The sequence below is a fragment of the Columba livia genome, chromosome 1 (assembly GCF_036013475.1).
Source record: "Columba livia isolate bColLiv1 breed racing homer chromosome 1, bColLiv1.pat.W.v2, whole genome shotgun sequence".
Taxonomy (NCBI): Eukaryota; Metazoa; Chordata; class Aves; order Columbiformes; family Columbidae; genus Columba; species Columba livia.
The window spans coordinates 114,473,800-114,495,412 of NC_088602.1; the positions used below are offsets into that span (position 1 = coordinate 114,473,800).

General features: G+C 36.0%; 1 protein-coding gene across 30 annotated transcripts in view; it reads right to left on the minus strand.

Moving 5' to 3' along the window:
• LOC102091366 (steroid sulfatase) overlaps window positions 1-21,613 on the minus strand; it is a 110,317-nt gene that overhangs the window by 21,303 nt on the left and 67,401 nt on the right. For 27 of the 30 annotated variants that reach the window (XM_065074007.1, XM_065073997.1, XM_065073940.1 and 24 more), the window contains 2 exons: window positions 12,091-12,250; window positions 9,431-9,552 (listed from right to left, as the gene is read on the minus strand). The exons of 1 other annotated variant lie outside the window; for it this stretch is intronic. In XM_065074007.1, coding sequence (XP_064930079.1) covers window positions 9,431-9,552; window positions 12,091-12,250 — 282 coding nt within the window. Of the gene's footprint in view, window positions 1-6,928; window positions 7,752-9,430; window positions 9,553-12,090; window positions 12,251-21,613 lie in introns of those variants that run through there. 2 more of the 30 variants (XM_065074054.1, XM_065074075.1) reach the window with 2 other exon arrangements.

Genomic DNA, 21,613 nt, shown 5'->3' on the forward strand with positions numbered 1-21,613 from the left:
TGGGTTTCAGTGTTAAGAAACTCTGGATGTCTTAATGTAAAAATACTTGAAAAATGTAATGTGCTATGTGCCCTCTAATATTTTGAGTCCCCATAAAAAGCTCTGAAATCAACTGAAAGGTGACTGTTGGTACTGGGATGTGATCTTTTCTCAGGCTAAGGCCATGTACGCTGCTTACTGAATACTTCTGGTTGTGTTGTCTTTCTGAAGTACTGACCAGGACTTATAATCAGAAGCAACTACAAGGTACAGACTGCACATCATCCACAGATGCACACGGGCCTCCAGCATAATATAGTCCAAGTACACCCACCCTCCGAGCACCCACTGTTTTCTTCTATATTTTCTGCCTTTCATGGCATGGTTTTATATGGCATACTGAGAAGTCATCTTGCTCTTGACAGTCATGTTTCCAGGGAATTTCTCTAATAATCAAATATTTTTCTTTATTTTCTAGGAGTAATAGGATGTTAGAGGTTGTGGCACACAGAATACTCTATGTGGGTTGTGCATGCATCACCTACTTCCCTTAAAGAACATCGCCTAAGACAACATATGCCATTTGAATCTGATTTTAAAATCAGGATGAATCAGCGCTATGTTCCGAATGTAACATGCAGAATGCTGCAGGCTCAAATCCAACACTGAACTAAAGCTATTTTTGGAAGTGTAATGCTCCAGAAATTGTTAAAGACCCACTTTTTATGTTACTTGGTAAGCTGAAATTCATTTTTGAAAGCGAAGTGAATTTTTAATCTACTCTTTTATGTAGTAGTTGTTATTTATATTTGTTTTGACTATTGCTAAATTTATAAATAGTTAAAAAATTATCAGATGGTTGTTTTAACTTAGATTTTTTTTACAATTTGAGTGGTAGCTGTGGAGTATACTGAAAAAAAATCCGTAAGATTTTTCTTTTGTACTGTCACAAGTGCATGACACAATATCTGACAGCAAGCCATTCAAGTTGAAGTTTAAATAATACTGACTTAGTTACTTTAAATGCCTTTGCCTTTATATGATCACTGAAACCTGTCAACCTTTTTCTGTTCACTAAGAACATTACTAATTTAGGTCAGGATATCTTGGATTCAATAGACCAGTATGTTATGGTTGCTATTTTAATATGAAGAAAAAGTACTCTGATACAATCACTGAAAGTCTGCGTGTATAATGTCAGTGTCAAAGGATATTTACCAGTGTTTCACTGGGGGAATGGCTCTCTGAGACAAAATTGTTCCTACATCAATTTTTTTATGACTAAAGAGGCCTATTCTTTCTAGCTAGAAAATCTTACTCCTTCAAATGTTTATCTTTTCTTTATTGTCCTTTCCCATCTGCTCTTTTCTGAGAAAAGATAAAAGGTTTAGTACTATAAGATTTCATTTTAAAAAGGTATTTCTTTGTCAGAAAACAAAATGTTTCAGTGATGGCAGTTATAGTTGCATGGTGGTTATTATCTCTCCCTTTGAAGATGCTGTGCAAAAGAGGAAAGTCCTGTATCAAACTTCTATCAAATTTACCTTCCTTTGTATTTTGTTAAGCAATGAAAGAACGTAACTGTAATTGCTGGCATTCTCAGGGTCAATATGAATCCTTACTAATCTGTAACAGCATCCTCTAAGTCCTTTGTTCACCACAGATAAGGCAAGTAAACCATAAATGGAAAAAGCTCCTGAGGGAAGCAAGCAAAAGAACAGGAAAAAGCTAGACAAGGGTATGGGTTCTGCCAGTGGGTCTACTGGGTATGAAAAGCACATCCCACGGTTTACGTATGATGCTACGATAGTATTAATTTACCATATGGCAAAAAGCACAACAAAAAAAATTCTCTCCTATTACTAAGAAGGTAATGAGAAAGAGAGTAGAAAACCATTAATGAGGCTTCAGAGAATGCATGAATTGAAATTTCTTGTTTATATTAATAAAATAGAAGCAATATGAAGATATATGTTTAACATATCAAACACTTAGAGATATCTCTAATAATATGAATGTCAGAGAAAACAGAACTGTATATTTACTTTGTGGATGTTTGATTATGTCACCATTCAGAGGCACCTGGACAGGCTTGAGCAGCAGGCCCATGTGAACCTCATGAACCTCACAGCAAGGCCAAGTGCAAGGTCGTGCACCTGGATTGGGAAAATCCCAAGCGCAGTTACAGGCTGGGTGGAAAATGAATTGATAGCAGCCCTGCGCCCAAGGACTTGGGAGTTGTTGGTTGATGAGTGGCTCAACATGATCCAGCAGTAGAGTGCTTCCATCCCAGAAAGGCAAACATATTCTGGGCTGCATCAAAAGTAGCATCTGCTCTATTAGACCCCACCTGGAGAACTGCAGTCAGTTCTGGGGTCCCCAACATAAGAGGGACATGAATTTGTTCGAGTGGGTCCAGAGGAGGCCACTAACATGATCAGAGGGCTGGAACACCTCTCCTATGAGGACAGGCTGAGAGAGTTGTGGTTGCTCAGTCTGGAGAAGAGGAAGCTCCAGCGAGAATTTATAGTAGCTTTCCAGTACCTAAAGGGAGTGTACAAGAAAGCAGGAGAGGCTTTTTACAAGAGCCTGTAGTGACAGAACAAGGGTAATGGCTTTAAACTGAAAGAGGACAGATTTTGATTAGATAGACAGAAGAAATTCTTCACCATGAGGGTGGTGAGGCACTTGAACAGGCTGCCCAGAGAAGCTGTGGATGCCCCATCTCTGGGAGTGTTCAAGCCCAGTTTGGACAGGGCTCTGAGCAACCTGGTCTAGTGGAAGATGTCCCTGCCCATGGCATAGGGATTAGAACTAGATGATCTTTCAGGTCCCTTCCAACATAAACTGTTCTATGATTCTGTGATTCTGTGTTTTTTAAATGCTTTCAGAGAACTGAACGAGAAAGTATTTTCAAATAGAAGTATATTGTCACCACTTACACTCCAAAATATCTCTCACATACGAATTAACGCATTTCCATTTGCTAGTGACAATCACTAGCCTCATCTACCCTTACATTGAGACTGTAGAAAAAAGTTTTAAGCTGGTTTTATAGAGCTTCATAACGGTTTCCCAGATTTTGCTACCTGCCTAGATTCCATCTCCTGTATTCTCTCAGGATAATTTTGTGTTCACAAGTTAGCATTCTTTAAGCAGACAAATTCAGTTTACAGTTTTTAACTGTTAAAACTCAATGCGATATTACAAAAAATGGCATTGTAAATAATGCAAACTCTCTTAATAAGGTAACCCTTATTAGCCCTTAAGACATGCACATCATAATCCTTTGGAGAGGTATGGAAAAGTGCAAGGTATTCTTCTTATTATTTTTATTTCTTCAGAAACAGGTAATATTTTAATCCCTTTTCACAAGAAAGGCTGTACTTGCAACCAGAAGTTGCTACAAAATGGCCCTTCTGAGCAGATTTTTCCTGCTCTGTCCTCTCTTTATTATGATTTGAAGGTCTTTAGTCTAACTAAACCTGCAGGTACCTCTTAAAAAAACCCACTATTCTGTAAATTTATCCTACGTAGCCTGTCCGAAAACTGCAAAACAGAATATATTTCTCTTGTGTTCTTTTTTTGTTTGTTTTTATCCTGTAACAGCTGCAACTGCAGAAAAGGCTAAATGCATGACTGGGAAGATCCTGTAATCCCTAGCCAAATAACAAAATATGTTTCATGAAATTTTGAAGAGAGCTGGATGCTGGAGGACATTGCAACATCCAGGAATCAGAATAGCTATGAATTCTGTCATAATATAGAAAGAATCCCTGGTGGTTGAATTTCACTTAACTATTTTCAGTAATTGGAGTATATCACAACACACAAGACACTCAAAATAAAAACTAATTGAAATGTATCTTATTTGTTAAGTGAGGCAAAGTGGAAAATTTCTGTGTAAAGTTTTTCAGTGAAGTTCTACTGTCTTTAGAAGTCATTATACTTGCATGAATAGCTAGTTTGGTTCTATTGTCTAGTGTGCTTCAATTTAACTTGCCATTGCAAGTCTCTTTTTCTTGTGTTTACTGAATGACATTTTCCACTAAATAATGAAATCCATTTTGAAATAGAAAAGGTGAAGAGCTGCTAGTAAAGTCACTCTAGCATTTATGAGAAACATTAGTATATTTTTATCAGTAGTACCAAAATACTGTGAACATTATTTATTTCTTTATAGTACAGATTGTACGGCATTACATTTCTCAATGTTTATTGCACAGGATTACAATATATTTCCCCCTTATCAAGTGAAAATTTTGCACACAATCAGAAGAGTCTGAAAGATGCAATAGTTCCATTCAACTGTAGATTTGCTCTGTATCTGATGAATTCTCTATAATGAAGTTGTCATAGCAATGCATTTTTAATAGTATTGATTCATATGCTGGTAATGTTCTGAAGACAGAGCTCTTAATAGTTTTTTAGTACTCAGTTATGCCAAATTATAACTCGAGCAAATACGCAAGTACTGGTCTGCTTGCACTAGCAGATGAACATGTCATCTGACTTTAAATAGGCCAAAGCATAATGTGACATACACAACTAACATAAAGCCACATAAAACTTTGAGTGGCTCAGCTCAAGAGAGTAAAAGCAGATCCTACACTTTCTTTGTTTTAAATGTAAATGTTTAATGATTAAAAATACTAAATGATTACACTTTACTAGGCAAAAAGAAAATCTTCGGGTTTTTTTGTTTCAGTTTTTTTTTTTTTTTAAGGGTGTTGCTTTTGTATATTAGTACTTATATCGTATACTAGGCAGCCGTGCAGAATAAATAAGCATTGATAATGGGAAACCACAGTACTTTGCTGACACTGTTTTGGCATGTCTTCCTCTCTGTATTTTTAAAGGATCAATTAAATTTCACATATTTACGAGGTTTCAAAATAACAGGAAATCATCCTCCAAGGACTAGGACTGTATACCTTGGTTGTTCCCAAGGCACTTACAGCCAGTGTTAGTATGCACGTGTCTGTGAGAGTGAGACGTGAATCAAGAGAAAGAAAATTGCCTGATATTATATTTCATTCCATTTTAAATTCAGAATGTGAAGAATAAGGTGCATTATTTTTTATTATCAGACTAAATGTTAGTGAATCAAAGAGAGATGAAGAAAAAAACAGTGTTAGCTAATTTTCTGTGGCTAAGAAAGAAGAGGAAAGTAGAAGAAAGAGAGATTCTTTTCTTCACGTCTCTCTAGAAAGGACAAAGTTTAAATTTTGAATTGTTGGTTGAGAAGAGCACTATTTAGTACATATCCTCTAAATGCTTCTTTAAAGGGCTGATGAAGAGGAAAGTATATTGTGAATGCATTAACTGACCTAACTACTATGTTTTAATGAAGATGTGTATTGATTTGGTTGTGAGGAATGCTTAGCCTCTAAATATATAAATGTAAAATGGTAATTGTTCACACTGAAGTTTCTGACCTTCCCTGAATGATGTGAAAAACACACCTGCTTAAGTCAGACTCTAGAAGCTTGCAAGCAAGGTGTGCATGTACTATAAAATAAACATACACTAAATGTACCTGTTTCATATATGTAGCCTAAGAATCAAAAATTAAACTAAATAAAGGTTTTTCAAACTGAAGCATAGCAGTGGTAAAAATAAACTTACTGAGGGAACTGTGAAGTGATGAAGGCAACAAGGAACCAAATGGCTAAGCAGAACATATCTTCCCTCTCACTTCCTGGTATATGCATTTTTTCCTTAGCATCAAAGCTAATGCTACACTTTGAGTGTCTAAAAAAACCCAGGGGAATATGCAAGCTGAAGGCAAGATGCAAACTAAGACTTCCTAGAAAATAAATATGACAATTTATGCATTAATAAGTGCACATATGCAATATACACACCTTTGCCCTTTATTTAGAATGGATTGTACTTTAGTTAACAAATAAATAAATAACATTTTCCTTAACAGTTGTAGGCTTTCTCTTCTCTGAATTTCTGGCTGCTGCTTATTTGTTCTTCAAAAAGTGCATCTTTAAAATTAATAGAAGTAACACATTTAATGAAGGGATCAGCAGACTATAACATCTCAGACTAGTTGGACAATTGGGTCCTTCTAATAAGGCGCCATCAGCAGAGCAGTGCAGAAGATGCTGAATGTATCTGGGATTAATCATGTCACACTGTCATGCTTTCTTCCGCTAAACCTCAGGTCTAGAGGGAGGCAATGCTAGTCAGCATTTGACCCATATGTAGAGGTATAATCTGCAGGTAGTATGTTTTTACACAATTCCAAAGTAGCTGTAGTCAAACTAATTAATTATCTGGGGAACACAGATCAAGAACAGCACAAGTATTTCCTGGTGTAAAAGATCATTTATTGTACACAGACAGACAAGTGTTCCTTAATTACATTTCTAAAATAATTGCCTGATTTTTCTTAGATAAGGAATACTACCTCTTCAAGGCTATCTTTAGAGTATTAAATATCTGCTCCTGGTGGACTGCCATGAACTAAGTGCTATTTGCCTGACTACAGTTACTGGCGAGATGCAACTAAAAGATGAGAGGTCCTACAGTCATTTCTGGATACTGGAAAATGTGTGTGCTCACAGATAAATGTGGTACATATTTTGGCCATAAAGTGTGTTAGGCATAGAATACATGTAGAGTTAGGAATGGTGATCAGTCTATACCCAAACTCCGAAGACTTACAGCCTTGTAACTGATAAACTGATAATAGTAGCATGCTGAGGTCACGTTAAAGTTGCACAGCTTTCAAGCTTTCTAGTCTGTCTTTAATGAAAATGGCCTCATTCACTTTCTTGGATGTATTTGCAAGAATAGGGAATGAACTGTTGCTATAGGATACTTCTAATTTAGCTCTTTGCTGCTAGGCCAAAGTTCTGTAAAATTTTGAACTAAATGTTTAAAGAAATTGCTTCTCCAGACCAAAAAAAAAAAAAAAAAAGGCAAAAAAAAAAAAAAGCATTGCATTTGCATTATATTTCTGTTTTACTTGTGCTCATTTTCACATCCTAAAATATCATCTAATAGTAGCAGAAATAGTAACTGTGGATGGACTCTGAGATGAGCTGTAAAGCATGAGCTGTAGTGGGAGGCTAGAAGACAATAATAGTCTAACTAGCAATATAATGCACTTTGAAGTTATCAGTGGCTTCATATAGAGCTGCTGAGATCTCAGAAGAAAGAACAACCATACAGTACCCACAGCAATGCGGATAGCATCAGGTGCATACAGCTGTAATGCAAGTATATTTACCTCTATACAACAATAACACATAGGAGAGAGATAAACAGGTGCAAAGCTTTAGCTGACTGCACCAAATATCTTTACAAATATGATTGCATTATCTTCATGGAAAAGGCATTTTTGAAGATTTGAGATTGGACAAGTAAGAAAGAAGAAGGTGCTGAGCACCCACAGGGGACTGGTATAAAAGACAGTAGAGAGGAATACCCGGCTGTTGCCTATTCTCATATCACAATGTAGCTGACAAAGTAGTATATCAAAAACCCCTTGTGCTGGTTTGGAGGGGATGGAGTTAATTTACTTCACAGTAGCTCATATGGGGCTGTGTTTTGGATTTGTTCTGAAAACAGTGTTGATAATACAGGGATGTTTTCAATATTACAGAGAGTCAAGGCTTTTTCTGCTTCTCACAGCTCCCCACCAGTGAGGAATCTGCAGGTTCACAAGAAGTTGGGAGGTGACACAGCTGCGACAGCTGACTCGAGTGGCCAAAGGGATACTCCATACCATGTGATATCATGCTTAGTGTATAAAACTGTGTGAAGAAGAAGGAAAAAGGGCATATTCAGAGAGATGGCATTTACCTCCCCCAGTAATCGTTAAACTTGATGGAGCCTGGCTTTCCTTGAGATGGCTAAACACCGGCCTGCTCGTAGGAAGTAGTGCATGAATTCCTTATTTCGCTTTGCTTGTGTGTGCAGCTTTTTCTTTAACTATTAAACTACCTTTATCTCAACCGAAGAGTTTTCTCACTTTTTCCCTTTTGATTGTCTCCCCCATCTCACAAGGAGGGAGTGAGCAAGTGGCTGGATGGTGCTTAGTTGTCAGCTGTGGTTAAACCATGACAACCTTCAATGCAAAAAATAACCCAGTATCATGCAAATGTTATTGCCAGGTTCTGAGTGGGCTTTCTCTTTTCATTGCTGTGGAGAAAGGATAAAGGGAGAATCACAATCTACATTGTTGTCCCTCAAGTAAACAGGATAGACTAGTCCCTCATCATTGCTCTCCTTCATTTCCCATTAAACTCCCCTTCACTGAACAACAAAGCTGAACTTTCCTCAGACAAGGGGTACTTCATCTTGCATGAGTGTCTGTTTGAGATAAACAGCTTCTCTGCCTCTGTGGAGTTCTTCCTACTTCTCTCATCATGGCACAGAATAATTTCATCCAACCTCAGATTTAAAATGGTACTAGATAGCGACATCTTCCGATTGCTTGGTTCTTCCTTATGATTATTTATTAATATCAAATGTAAAATATATATGCACAGAAGTGGAAGATGAACGTTATGTGTAATTTTTTCCTTTTTTCTAGTTTAAAGTCCAAGACAGGTAGAGAGTCATCCCACAGGTGACCAAGAAGACTATGTTTTCAACTCATTTTAAGTTTGTACAGTAACTATTAAGCACAAGATTTCCCAGGGTACTTAAATCAAAAAAATGTTCCACCAATGCTTGTCTTGGATCATCATTTTGAAGCTGTAACACAAGTCGTGACTTTGAGTGTCAACTGAGATAAGACAAATATGTGTTTGACTTCATTCAGCACAGATGTTTTTTATAGAAAGGGAAACATGCTTTGGTTAATGTGGAAGTTGCTAATAGAAACAGTGAGCTGTTAGTTAAAAAGGAGCAAATCAGTGGGAAATGTTTTTTTCCTTGTCCTACAAAGTGGAATTATATTATTCATACAGAGCATGAAAAGGGACCCTGTAATACTCCATTTATTGGATAATTATGACTTTGACTCAGAGATTCTACTGTACTTTGCTATCCCAAGAACAGAAATAGCCATGCTGATATCATACTTGTACTGTTATTTAGCAAACCATTCTATTACTTGTACATTTTTAGGAAGATGTAACAATTGACTTTGACTACTTCATTCCGCAACACAGACTCTCTCTCGGGCAAGTTAAAAAATCAAACCAAAACAAAACAAAAACACCAACAGTTTCAGATACCACAGATCTCAGTATTGTATTGATATGCAACATTAATGCTTAGCAGCAATCTATCATAATGTCTAACAGTAAAATGGTGAATAGGGGCATTCTAGCAAAAAAAAAAAAAAAGTGAGAAAGAAGGAAAAAGGCTAGATATTTTAAACTATTTATTTGTTACTATAGCTCAAAGCTCTTTTCTGGTTCTTTTCAAGCTGCAATAAAAATTACATGAAATATTTAAAATGTGAACAGGTAAGTACACTTACTGTTTCCTGGATGCCAGCGCACTGCATTTAAATATGCATTACAGTAATGGAAGAGAAATTCATGCTTGGATCGGGTAACTTTTCCTTGAAGTAAGGGCATCAGATCATGTCCATCAATAATTCTGATTAAGAAAGCATCAAAATCAGAAGAATAACACAAACCTCACTGTACTGAGAAGACACTATAACTCTGCATTTCCTCTGCTTTAAAAAATAAATTTGTATGGTTACTTCCAGATGGTCAATTATGAGAAACACCTTCAGGTGCTCTTCACCTTTTATTTTTAAATTATTTAATGAAACGCTGATTTTATATTTTGCCATTGGAATAGTTGTTTCCTAAACCTTTTTTTTTTTTTTTTTTTCCTGAGAAAGTGACCAGACATATGTGAGTAAATTGCCACAACACATTCTGCCAATATACTTGCTGAAGGTGTTTGGGAGCAGTCTGGTCAAAATAACCCTAAAACAAGGGAAATGTATGCTGTGCTGTGTTAGCATCCAGGGAAGTAATGGGAAGAATTCTGTCCAGCAAATTGTGAATGTCAGAATTTAAGACAGAAGTAGTCATTTCAAAGTTGAAATTGAACTATGTTTAAATACATGTTTGTGCTGCTGGAAAATTTTGATCATGCTTTGAAGAAGTCAGTCATTTTACATAAAAATTGAGTTATAAAATAAGCAAGGAATTTAAATGTTTCCATATATTAAGCCTTTGAACTTCTGGAATCAGCTGGCAAGGGAGAAATCATAATCTGCATTTTTGACCTGGTTTGAATTACCAGTTTTACAAGATGTTTTATAGGAAATTACTTTTTCTGATACACAGATTAGCAGGTAATTATTTTTCAAGAATTTTGAGCAACATCTCACAAAAACTTTTGAAACTTTAAAAGTATTAATGTCTACATTCACTTTCATTACCATGTAAAATTCTTTTCACGTATAGTGTAACTACTACAAGACAGATACTAACTTCCCTTTTTTAAGCTGCAAGCTCTATATGACTATGAAATTCTTGGAGCAATTGTATACCACAGCACCATTCTGAGTAGGACTCTTCTCAAAGGATGTGGCAGGAAAACATCCTGGAATGCCTAAAGCTATGCTGTCCGATAATTTTGCTTTTTGGTGCATCCCTGTCTGTGGGGGTCTCTTGAATTAAAGCCTTTCCCACCTTTAATTTGTGGTGTTTTCTTGCCTGAGTAATGCACTGTTGTCTAGCCCCTGCAGTCTTGTTCACTATCAAGTTGAGAGCAGGACAGATCTATGTCTATTGTACACTTTCTGTTCTACAGCCTGTTGATGGGGAAAAGGTTGTCTCCGGTAATATGTCTCCAATACTCTTGCATTCCCACAACTGATGGTTTGAGGGGAATATGTAAGACTTATTACTGATTACTTATTTTTCTTCTTTAATGAGGAGCACCTCCTCCTTTTCTTTTTAATCTGCTTCCTCACAATGACTTAATCCTAATCGTAGTCATTTCTCTTATTTCTCAGGGAGAATTAAATTAAGTGATAGGAATTCAGCTGCCGGATCAAAAATACTTCAAAGTAGTCCATGACCTCCCATGAAGCAGTAACAATAGCATCTGGTCTACAAAGAAGAATCAGAGTGGAGCAACTTGGAAGCGGAAGTTTCACAAGTATACTGTGATTTCTATCAAAGAGATCAAAATAAAACATTGGTGCTTAGTCTTCACTCAGGTAATATGAAAACAAAGTGCATAAGATCTGCCCACTTTAAGAATAATGTGAACTGCTCAGGATCGACAGAGTTACTGCTTGTAGGGAATCTCTCAGGGCAAGCCTGACTAATTTTTCATGTCTCACACATGTCCTGCCCTGCCATTTCCTTCAAGCACTCAGTGAATCATCATTAGCAGAGTGTCTCTGCTCACCACTGGTTTTACCCAGGTGGATTCTGGATGCTTTGTGCTCAAAAAGCTGTTTGTGTATGGTAGATGCATTCAAAGCATATGCATATCAGCAGGTTTCTCCACTTGCTGGATTTGGATGGCAACAGAGTTTAGGTGGAGGCACCTTGCTGCTGAGACTGCATATCTCCTGAACAAGACAAGGTACAGGGATGTAGGAGTGTCAATAAAGCATCTTAGGAAATTTAGAGATCAGTGGGTTTTCTTTATCAGGGTGAAAAACTCTATAAGGGATTATTTTCACTAACTCGGTAAAGAACAAAAAAGCCTGGGGGAAAAGCTTAGCTGGCATTTGTTGTGTTTTGCTATACTAAGCAGACCCATGTTGAGTTGTAAAGTTTAAAATAATTTACACTCGCAGTTCCTTTTTCTACCACGTTCACTCATGCAGAACAGAGCCATTTTTAACACATTTATTTCTGTCTTTAGTAAATAATTCTAGGCCTGATTTGACAGTATGTTGCTCTTGGTGGTATTCTCTTTTCTGCTTGTTGCTTGGTACATGTTCTGCAAGTTAAGTTGTACTTATGTACAGCATTTCTGTAAAATATATGAGTATGTCAATATGAAAAGAGACACACTACTGGAAGTAATGACGAAAAAATGCTTTTAAAATCTAGACTTTTCTTTTAATTCTCCCCTCTATCTTAATAGACATCACTAGAAACTATAAAACACTCATGAGACTTTCTCTAAAACAGACATAACTACAGAGCATACCTGTCAGAGGGTAACTGTGCCTCAGCAAGTTTGACTACGGTAGGAAATACATCCATGTTGCTTGTTGGCTCATCTATATAGGCACCAGCCTGTATCACTCCAGGCCAACGGAGAAGCCCTGGCACACGAATACCTCCTTCCCAGTTCGTTGATTTTCCACCTGAAAAGTGAAAGATCTGTTTGCTAAGAAATCACTGTCTTCTTAGAAAAATACCCTCCCACAAGATTCAATTTCCAAATATTAAACATTCTGTATAGCTAGAATATTTCCATTAAATGTATTTATCTTATTTTTAATTTGCTAGGCTTAAGTTTTCCACCTACAACCATTACCTTTCTTACAGTGAATCTACTAATATGTATTAGAAAGAGCCCATAAAATGTATTTAGGTTACAAACAAAAATGAATAACAGCTGTAGGAGATAAAAAGACACCTCGCAGGAATTTTCATATAGAATTTGGTCTAGAGAGTGTGCCACATAGCTATGTGAAGATATAACCAAAAAACAGGAATCAAAAATAAATTCAGGTGTGCCTAGATGACTGAGTTATGAACTCAGAGAAGACATATGGTATCTTATTAAAAATGGTGCTTAATGACTTTAGATAGAAGAAAGTACTAATTTAAGTATGTTACTGAATTCTCCAATTCATTCGATTGCGAAAAAAATCACTACAGTGATGGCAGGTCTCAGGATGCTGTGAAGACCTTTTTGATTTCTAAACCAATACAGTTGCATCAAATGCACTATCAGCTGATTGCATTCAATACTACATTGCAGCCATCTCCTTTACTTCTACAATATCCATCACTGTCTAGTTGTCCTGACATCTTTGCAGAAGAACAATGTGTTTATGCTATAGCAGTATTTCTATCGTTACTTAATATATGATTGACACAAATCTATGTGAAGAACAATCACAAGTACTATCATTAATATCTTATACAGTCATTTGACTATGCACAGCACCTCAAGTTGATCTTTAAAATTAACATATCACTTGGAATAAATATTTCTGGTAAACAGATGGGGTTTGGATGTGATTAAGTATGGTCTGGGCCAGGCATTTACAACTAAACTGAGATTGTTTTATATAATAGAAATATCTGATAAAAGAGGGATACGTGTGTTGAACCCCTGCCATTAACTGAATCAAACAGCAATTCATAGTTCAAACAATACTATTATGACCCTATTTTCCCTGTATCTCCCTTTTTCAAGTAAAATAAATACACAAAAGAACAAAATATTACAAAAAGTACTTCAACAATTCTGTCTCTTCATCCTCCTAGACATCCAAAATACCACGTAAATGTTAATACCTGCAGAGTGAAGCCAGGCCTTGCCATATATCCTGTCTATCTTACTGACTCCCCAATAATTTTTTATTTCAGCACTGGGGGATTCAGAATCCAGCTGTTTTTCTACAGGTTTTTCACTGTTCATAAAGGTAAGTGGCAACTTCAAGAGAGAAAACTCTCTTTTACATAGATCTTTACCCAGTCTTTTGGCTGAAAAAGCTTTGGCTCATAATTCTTTGTTATATCAGATTTTTGCTTACTTTTTTCATGGGCTTTATCAGAATTTATAATATTGAATAGTAAGGGACACATAATTATCTAGTCTGACATCAGAAAACGTAGACTTTCTAATATCCGACATTATGTCAAGCAACAGTCTTTGCTTAAGTTGTGTTTGGAAAGCAGTGCCTAGTTCAGATCTCAACAAGACTGTCTTTCAGAGCGGTTTTAAAAATTTACTCTTGCTACTGCATCATATGCAATTCCTTTCTCATAATAAAGCAAATGGCCACCTATTCTAACACTCAGGAATGAGATGCATGGATTATTTTTGTTTACAATCTTGTAATAAATACGGTTTCAAAACAAAAATCTAACAAAAATGTAGATTGAAGTTTATAAACGTGTTATCTGGTGAGGTTTTAAACACTTACTACCTAGCAGAGGGAAGTGTTCACCTGAGTATGCTGATTGGTTGTTAACACCATTGGGTCCAGACCAGTGTAGATGTCAATAGACTGTGTGCATCTTCGGTAGAAAATATGACTCTTGCCATGTACAACAGTCATTAGGATTTTACAAGTTAGGTGAGGATTACGTGTTACTCAGTAAGAAAGTGTCAGGATTAATACCCTGACTGAGAAAATCCTGTTGAGTGGGACTAGTTAAATCTGAATAAAATTACAAGAAAAGAATGAGGACATAAAATTAAAGATATTCTCAGATTAAGCTATTTTCAGTGAACAGTTATGCTGGGGAGATGATTTAGTTCATGAGCTGGATCTTAATTCTGTGTATACATCACAGCAGCTTGTTGTCTGGACAGTACAGACAGACAGAAAACTCTAAGAGCTGATGTATACCATAGGTAGTTTTAAGTGTGAGGTTCCTTTTATTTCTCTCTACCTGTCTGAACCTAGTAACAGTGCGAGCTAGATTGGATTGTTTAAATAAATGCTCATTTTACTGTTGCCTCCTGTGTAATCTGAAGGCAGAGCAATTTCAAGGTAAGTGGTGAATCCCATTCCCAGACATGTTGCAATTCTTAAAACCTAGATATTGGATCACTTTTACAGCTTCTAGGTTCACAGTAATTTTTTTTTGAGTCACTACAGAACAGGACAGAAAACTTGCCCATTATCCAAGCACAAAGGAGCACTCGGCAAACTCTGTCTCCCTGCTGAGAGATACAAGAAGCAAAATGGACTCCACAGCAGGGCTATCTCCTCACTTATGTCCATGAAGAAGTGACTGCTGTTTTCCTTTCAAAAGGCTAATTGGAGCATAATTTTTTTTTATATCTCTTGAGGTTAGGAATAGAAGGGAACCAGGGCAGGAATTACAGGTCATTGCGGAAGACTGTCTTCTATTATCTATGCCTACGTGTTGTTCATCTTTATTAGAGCTGTGTTTAGTGACATCACTAGAGTTGCTTAATGCCATTATGTAATTACAAATCCCGTGATATAGATTGTCTTTAAAACGGTAGCTGTTAACGATATTCAGGCTATCTGAATTCTATTTTCCTTAAAATTCTATTTTCCTTAAAAAATCAAGGTTTCACTACTATGCTTGAAACGTGGAACAAACAACCGAACGGCTAAAATATTAGAAAAAAAAAGAAATATCCACAAAAGGTCACTATTTAAAAAATAAATCTCTTGATATTTCAGGATATGACTCATTAGTTTCAAATTTTGTTTGGACTTTACTGCAACAGAGAAAAGGCAGCAACCTAGTAGTCTGTCTGTATGGCAAACTCTAGGCAGCCTAACTATATATTCTTTCTGTTCTCTTCAATTCTCCTAAAACTGTTTTTAAAACAGCATAAAACACCCTGGGCTATATTTTCATGCTTGGCTATCTATGCTTTCTGAGGAGTTGCACCCTTCAGTGTTATATTGAACAATAGCCTACTTTCACCTTCCCTGAAAAATCTGCAGGAGCAGGCAAAGTACAGACATAAGTCTCTGCAGTCATCCACAACATGATGTCAGATTTCCATTTTAACCTCATTTCAAATCTTTGCTAAAAGAATAACCCTATTTTATTTTTCTCTCTCTGGTTTAAATTTACTATTACCTAACTCTGGAAATAGAGCTTTTACAAAGGATGATATATAAAGGAGAACTCTGTGGTATATCACTATTAATATTTCGAATGATGAATGATGTAAACTATTTAAAATAACTTTCTTAAATTACTTATATTATAGCCATAATACCCTTTCCTTCCTTCTTATAGTCTTCCGAAAACAAAGCTTCCAAACCAAATTTGTTTTCTTGATGACAGAAAAATACAAAGAAATTCATTCTTCTACCCATCTGTACTGGAATTATGCTACAAATATAGACAATCAAGTTGTTTACTATTGCTTACCTTATAAAATGGTCAAACAACAAATTATTTTCAATAGCAAGCTCACTCTTTATTTAACTGATTTTTTTAAACTATTTCATGTACTGCTTTTGTTAATTTTTAACCTGAGCTGTTCTTGTACAAGTGAATGTGATAGACATAGCTCATTTGGACATCTTCTCATCTGACCTTTCTTCCAATCAAACAAAATGTTCACTCAGGACATTTCTGTTCCAGTCAAAATTACAAGAAGTGTTGATCATTTAAAAATCTGTATCACTTCAGAAAGAATACAAAATACAATACATTTTAAAAAAAAAAAAAAAAAGGTCAATTCCTACTCTCATTAAAGTCAAAAGTGAAACTCCAACTAGTATCACTAAATATGCACTAGTATAGTTCCCAAGGCCAAAGTAATTGTCAGCTTGATTTCTCTGTGCCTTGCATATAGGAAAAGGTTTACTAAAAGCTTCAAGAAACACTTCTGAATGAACTTATCACTGTAGTATATGAAATTGTATAAAACCAAAATATTTCAATAAAACATTGGATAATTGATCCCTGTAGTTCTTTTTTACCTCTCACAGATCTGTAGCAGATCTTTAAAATAAAGATTTAAGTCCTTAAGAAACATTCACTATTATTTATCATGCATATTAACAAAATAACTATAAGTATATCTACTTGTAAGTCACAAAGCACTTAAAATAAATGTTATTCAAATGGTTTACCATTATCAGTGTTTGAGTCTGCTTCCATTAGCAGCAGAACTCATGACCCACTCTAGCAGCATGACAGTAGCCAAGTGACTGTATGCATTGTGTTAAATGCTTCAGAAATACAAAGAAAAGCAGTGTTTCTAATGTGCAGGTCCAAGGTACAGGCTACATATGAAACAGAAGCTGACAGTATTAAGAGATGCAAAGAGACTTCATAGAAAATCCCATATGTAACAGAGTGAGATAGATGTCAGCAAATGATAATGAGGAAGAACTTACTGTCTGCATATGTACCAGTGAAATAGTATAATGAGAAAAAGTGTGGAGAAAAGTTTTTAATGCCTTCACTGTTTACTGCTATGAAGTATGTAACAGGAGAGACACATTTTATAACACACTGAAGTTAATTCAAGAAATTACTCACTAATCAACTAAATAAGAATTACCACAAAATAATTAGATTCAGTATAGATTCAGTATCTCAGGGTACCAGAGATGAATATAATGGCACCCTTTAGACCAGTCAGTTTAAGCTGCTAGTTTATTCAACTCAAAGAATATTCTTTTCATTTACCTACTCAAGTAATTCTAAAGTAGAGACCTAAACCATTTTGAAAAAGTAACCTTATTTCTGTTCCTAAAGGAAAGCTAATGTGACTAGCTCAAATGGACACGCTCAAATTGCCGATGTCATACTAATGAGAAAGCTAGTGAAAAACACCTAAGAAGAAGTCAGTGCAGGTATCCTGGATATCACATACAGAAGCAACACCTCGAAGCTACATATCTTTCAACATAGAAATGTCACAGAACTGTACAAAAACCACCAAAAAAAACCCTAACAAACAAACAAACCCCATAAAACAACAACAACAACAAAAACCCTGGAAAAATTACAAAGAAAATTTTAAGAAGAAACTTCAGTTAAACACAATAGTTTTCATATTGCAGTCTGGAAATGGTAATAATAACAGGATAAAAAGGACCATAGTTTATATGTTATAAGCCATAATAAATTCTATGTTACAAATAACTTAGAGGTTATAAATTGTACATCAGGTGCAACTTATATGCCAGTGTATGGAAAATCATTCAGTGATCTGATATGAAAGATAAAGAGCTAAATAGGAAAATACAGAGAAACAAAGATTTTTCAAAAACATATTTTCATTTCATTCAACACAATTTTCAAACTTTACATTTCCAAAGGAACTAAGAGGCCAAAATGTTTCAAATGACCTATTAGCCTGATAGGTCCATAAGAACTACTAGGTTTCTGAGAGAAAGTGATTATTTGATTGATAAGTTTCTCATCAAAACACTAAGGAGCCAGGAAAAATGTACTATCATGTATGCACCCATGGGTCCTTCAGGAGTTCAGGTAAGAAGGTCTTGATATGTTGGAAAGAAAATCTTACTAAAAAAGCCTTGTTTGTTTGTTTTAGAGGCTGCATCTAGATTTAAAACTTTGAAAGATCTTTAACAAAGACCTTCAGGAAAAGTTTCTGGAGACTAATCAGGGTATAGGAGACATAAGGTAGCAATGAATCAAAATTTGACAAACAGGAAGGAAACAAAGAGATAAAACACACAGCCTGTTATACTTTGCAAAAAATTCAATAGTAAGCTACCTTGACGCTACCCTGTATTAAGCCCCTTGCTATTTTAATGTATTTGCTTCCATTTTGGAAGGGAAAAGAGCTGAGGAATAGAAAAACATATGACATGACGCAAAGTATCTATCCCAGGTTGATCGAATTCAGAAGAAAAGATAATGGACTTCACACCAAGATGGATGAACAGGAAACAAGATGCAAGTTCAGATTCTGTAAATATATTTGCAGTAAAACAAACATTAGAGAAAAAATAACTTAACTAGGGTCTACAGTCTTAGTTATTCATACCATAACCTTCACGGCAAACTTATGAAAAAGGACCTATGTAAAGACAAATGCACATCTTAATGCACATCTGTAATCAGCAAAATACAGAGATGACAGGCAGTCTGTAGGATGGAGTGGATAGTATTAAAAGGTAAGTTTATAAACATGTAGTGATACTTCATGGCAAAACCCATAAGGCAATAGCTGTGAAATCATTTTAAAAGAAGATATTGCACAATTAGAAATGGTACATAGAAGAAAATTACAAGAAGTTAGGAACAAAGATAAACTCATCAATTATTACTGATCAGAGAGACTGATGAGACAGCTTTTTTCTGAATGAGGTATTAAAGTGAAAGAGGTGCAAAAAATGTATACAAAACAAAGGTGAGCTAGGGTATAACAAGTTTTCCCACCTTTATCCCACATTAATGAGGAAACAGTATTAAGTGTCAAGCTGTTCCATGAAATTTTCAACTATTCCATTTCAAAATGGTAAATGAAAGCACCACATTCTCATTCTCAAATGATTTAGATTATGCTAAGCATTTAGAAAGACTCAAAGTGCCATTTCATTATTGCATGATGAAAATTTATATAACTAATGCTAAAATCCTTTGCAGAATCTAAACTATCAGGATTCAGATCTTAAACCAAGGTCATACTATCTAGGATTAGGAGGAGATCTTCTTAGTGATATTTTTTATTTACAATATAATTCCTGTATCTTCCTCCAAGGATTCTGATCCTGATAGCTGTCAGAAAAATGCCACTGGAAGATGTCATGGTTTTGATCCATCATTTCAATGTTACTGTATAATATCTTCTAAAAAATGATACTGAACAGATAAACCAGACTGTGTATGACAGCAACTAGTTAAACACTATATCTGGTTTCTAATTTCAAGGGCTACCCAAATTTATGATGACGGTTCTACAGACAGAATCCAGAGTAATAAAACCTTCATATAGCAATTTCCCCTTTTTTGCATTCAGTCTTGCAGCGCTAGCCCAACTCTCCAAAGTCCCCTTAAATTTTATCATTGGTGCTCATTTGGCTGGATATCAAGACAAATTAGTGAGTTTGGATTGGGGAGATCTGTTGAGGGCTTTTGATTTTAGCGCAGAACCAATTATTGCTGAGCATACTACTCCAGCTCTGACAAGAGGGTTAAGTGCCTTGATTAATATTCGCATTCATGCAGTGCTCATATACAAAAAGATAAGTAGTGGAGATGGTGTAGCACAGACAGGGAGAAAGGACATACATGTCTCCCAGTTTTGTAAACTATTAATCAGGTGAAGCAAATTCCTCATCTGCAGACACATGAGCATGAGCAGCACAAAGCAGCACTTTGTTAGGCGTATTGCTATGTCAATGCCTGAGACTTAGTGCTTTGCAGGTCTGGTTTTCACTAAATCTACCAGAGGTGTACAAAGCTCTAATGCTTTTCAATGTACATGACTGTTAAGACGAATAAATTCTTCTGCATGAAAACTCCTAATCATGCAATTAATTGATTACTTCCACTTCAGCCCTTTTGAAAATTATGTGTAACATACCTGTTTAATTGAGGACTGATATGGAGATGGAGGGAGTGGAAGATAAAGCAGAATTCATTGTATTTTAAAATGGTAAAAGTATATTCAACTGATTGCATGAGGTTTTTTTATTTCTTTTTATTTTCTTAGGAATGCTTCTTATACTATAATGATTTTATTTTGTATATAGTGATTCTTTTCTATCTCATAGTACATGACAACATTTGCCAGCATATCATGGGTGGTAACTGTAAACCACACAATTCATTTTAAAAATAGAAGCCCCATAACTCTTCAAGTATCTCTATCAACCGGATTTTTTATTAATTCAGGTAAGATCTATTTCAAACTATTCTCCATTCTGTAAGAATGAATAAAAAATTTTGCAAGGCTTGATAGAAAAGACTCCATTCAATCAAATTTCCTCAGGAAGGCACAGTCCCCAGTGTATTTGTCTTTTTTTTCCTGCTTATCGTTTATTCTGTATCTTATGTCTGGCATTCTAGAAGGCAAATATTTTGTAGAGCTTCTAAAACACCTCAGGCTGTGCCTACAGCTACAGATATGTAACCATATGGTTCCTTAATTACTGAAATCACTATGTAAGGCCTATGTGCTAACGTTCAAGATAGATTTCACTCTGCTGTTAGCCCAAGGGAACCTGTCTGATAGTTTGCAACCTCATGACTTTGGCATTCCTTGTTTTGATTCTGTAGCATTTCCTTCACAGCTCTCTTAAAATATAAGAGTAATTTCTCAGACAGATACCTAATGACTAAAAACTGTGGAGTCTTCTCACTTGAAAACCTCACTGTATTGTTATTGTTTACAGTGTATGTCTACTTTTCCTCCTTTTTGCAGTTTTACAGATGACATGAAACTGGGAGGAACGGCTGATCCACTGATGGTTCTGCTACCATCCAGATGGACCTCGACAGGCTGAGAAATGGGCCAAAAGGAACCTCATGAATTCGGCAAAGGGAAATATCAAGTCCTGCATCTGCAGAGGAATAACCTCTGGCACCAGTAAAGAGTGAGGGCTAACTGGCTGGAAAGCAACCCTGCAGAGAAGGTCCTGGTGGGCAACTAGCTGAGTGTGAGCCAGAAATGTGCCCTTGTGGCAAGGAAGGCCAGCATCATCCTGGGCCATATTAGGAAGAATATTTCTAGCAAGTCAAGGGAGGTAATCCCTGTCCTCTGCTCAGCACTGGTGAGACACGCCTGGAGGGCTGGGTCCATGTGCAGAGCTTCCCAGTAGAAGAGAGATATAGACATACTGGAGTGAGTTCAAAGGAAAGCCAAGAAAACGGTTAAGTGGCTGGAGCATTTACTTATGAGGAGAGGCTGAAAGAGCTCAGTGGGATCTTACTCGTCCATACAGATATGTGGATGTACTTGAGTAAAAAGGACAGAGACAGGCTCTTTTCAGTGGTGCCCTATGACAGGGCAAGAGGCAATGGACACAAAATGAAACACAAAAAATTCCATTTAAACATCA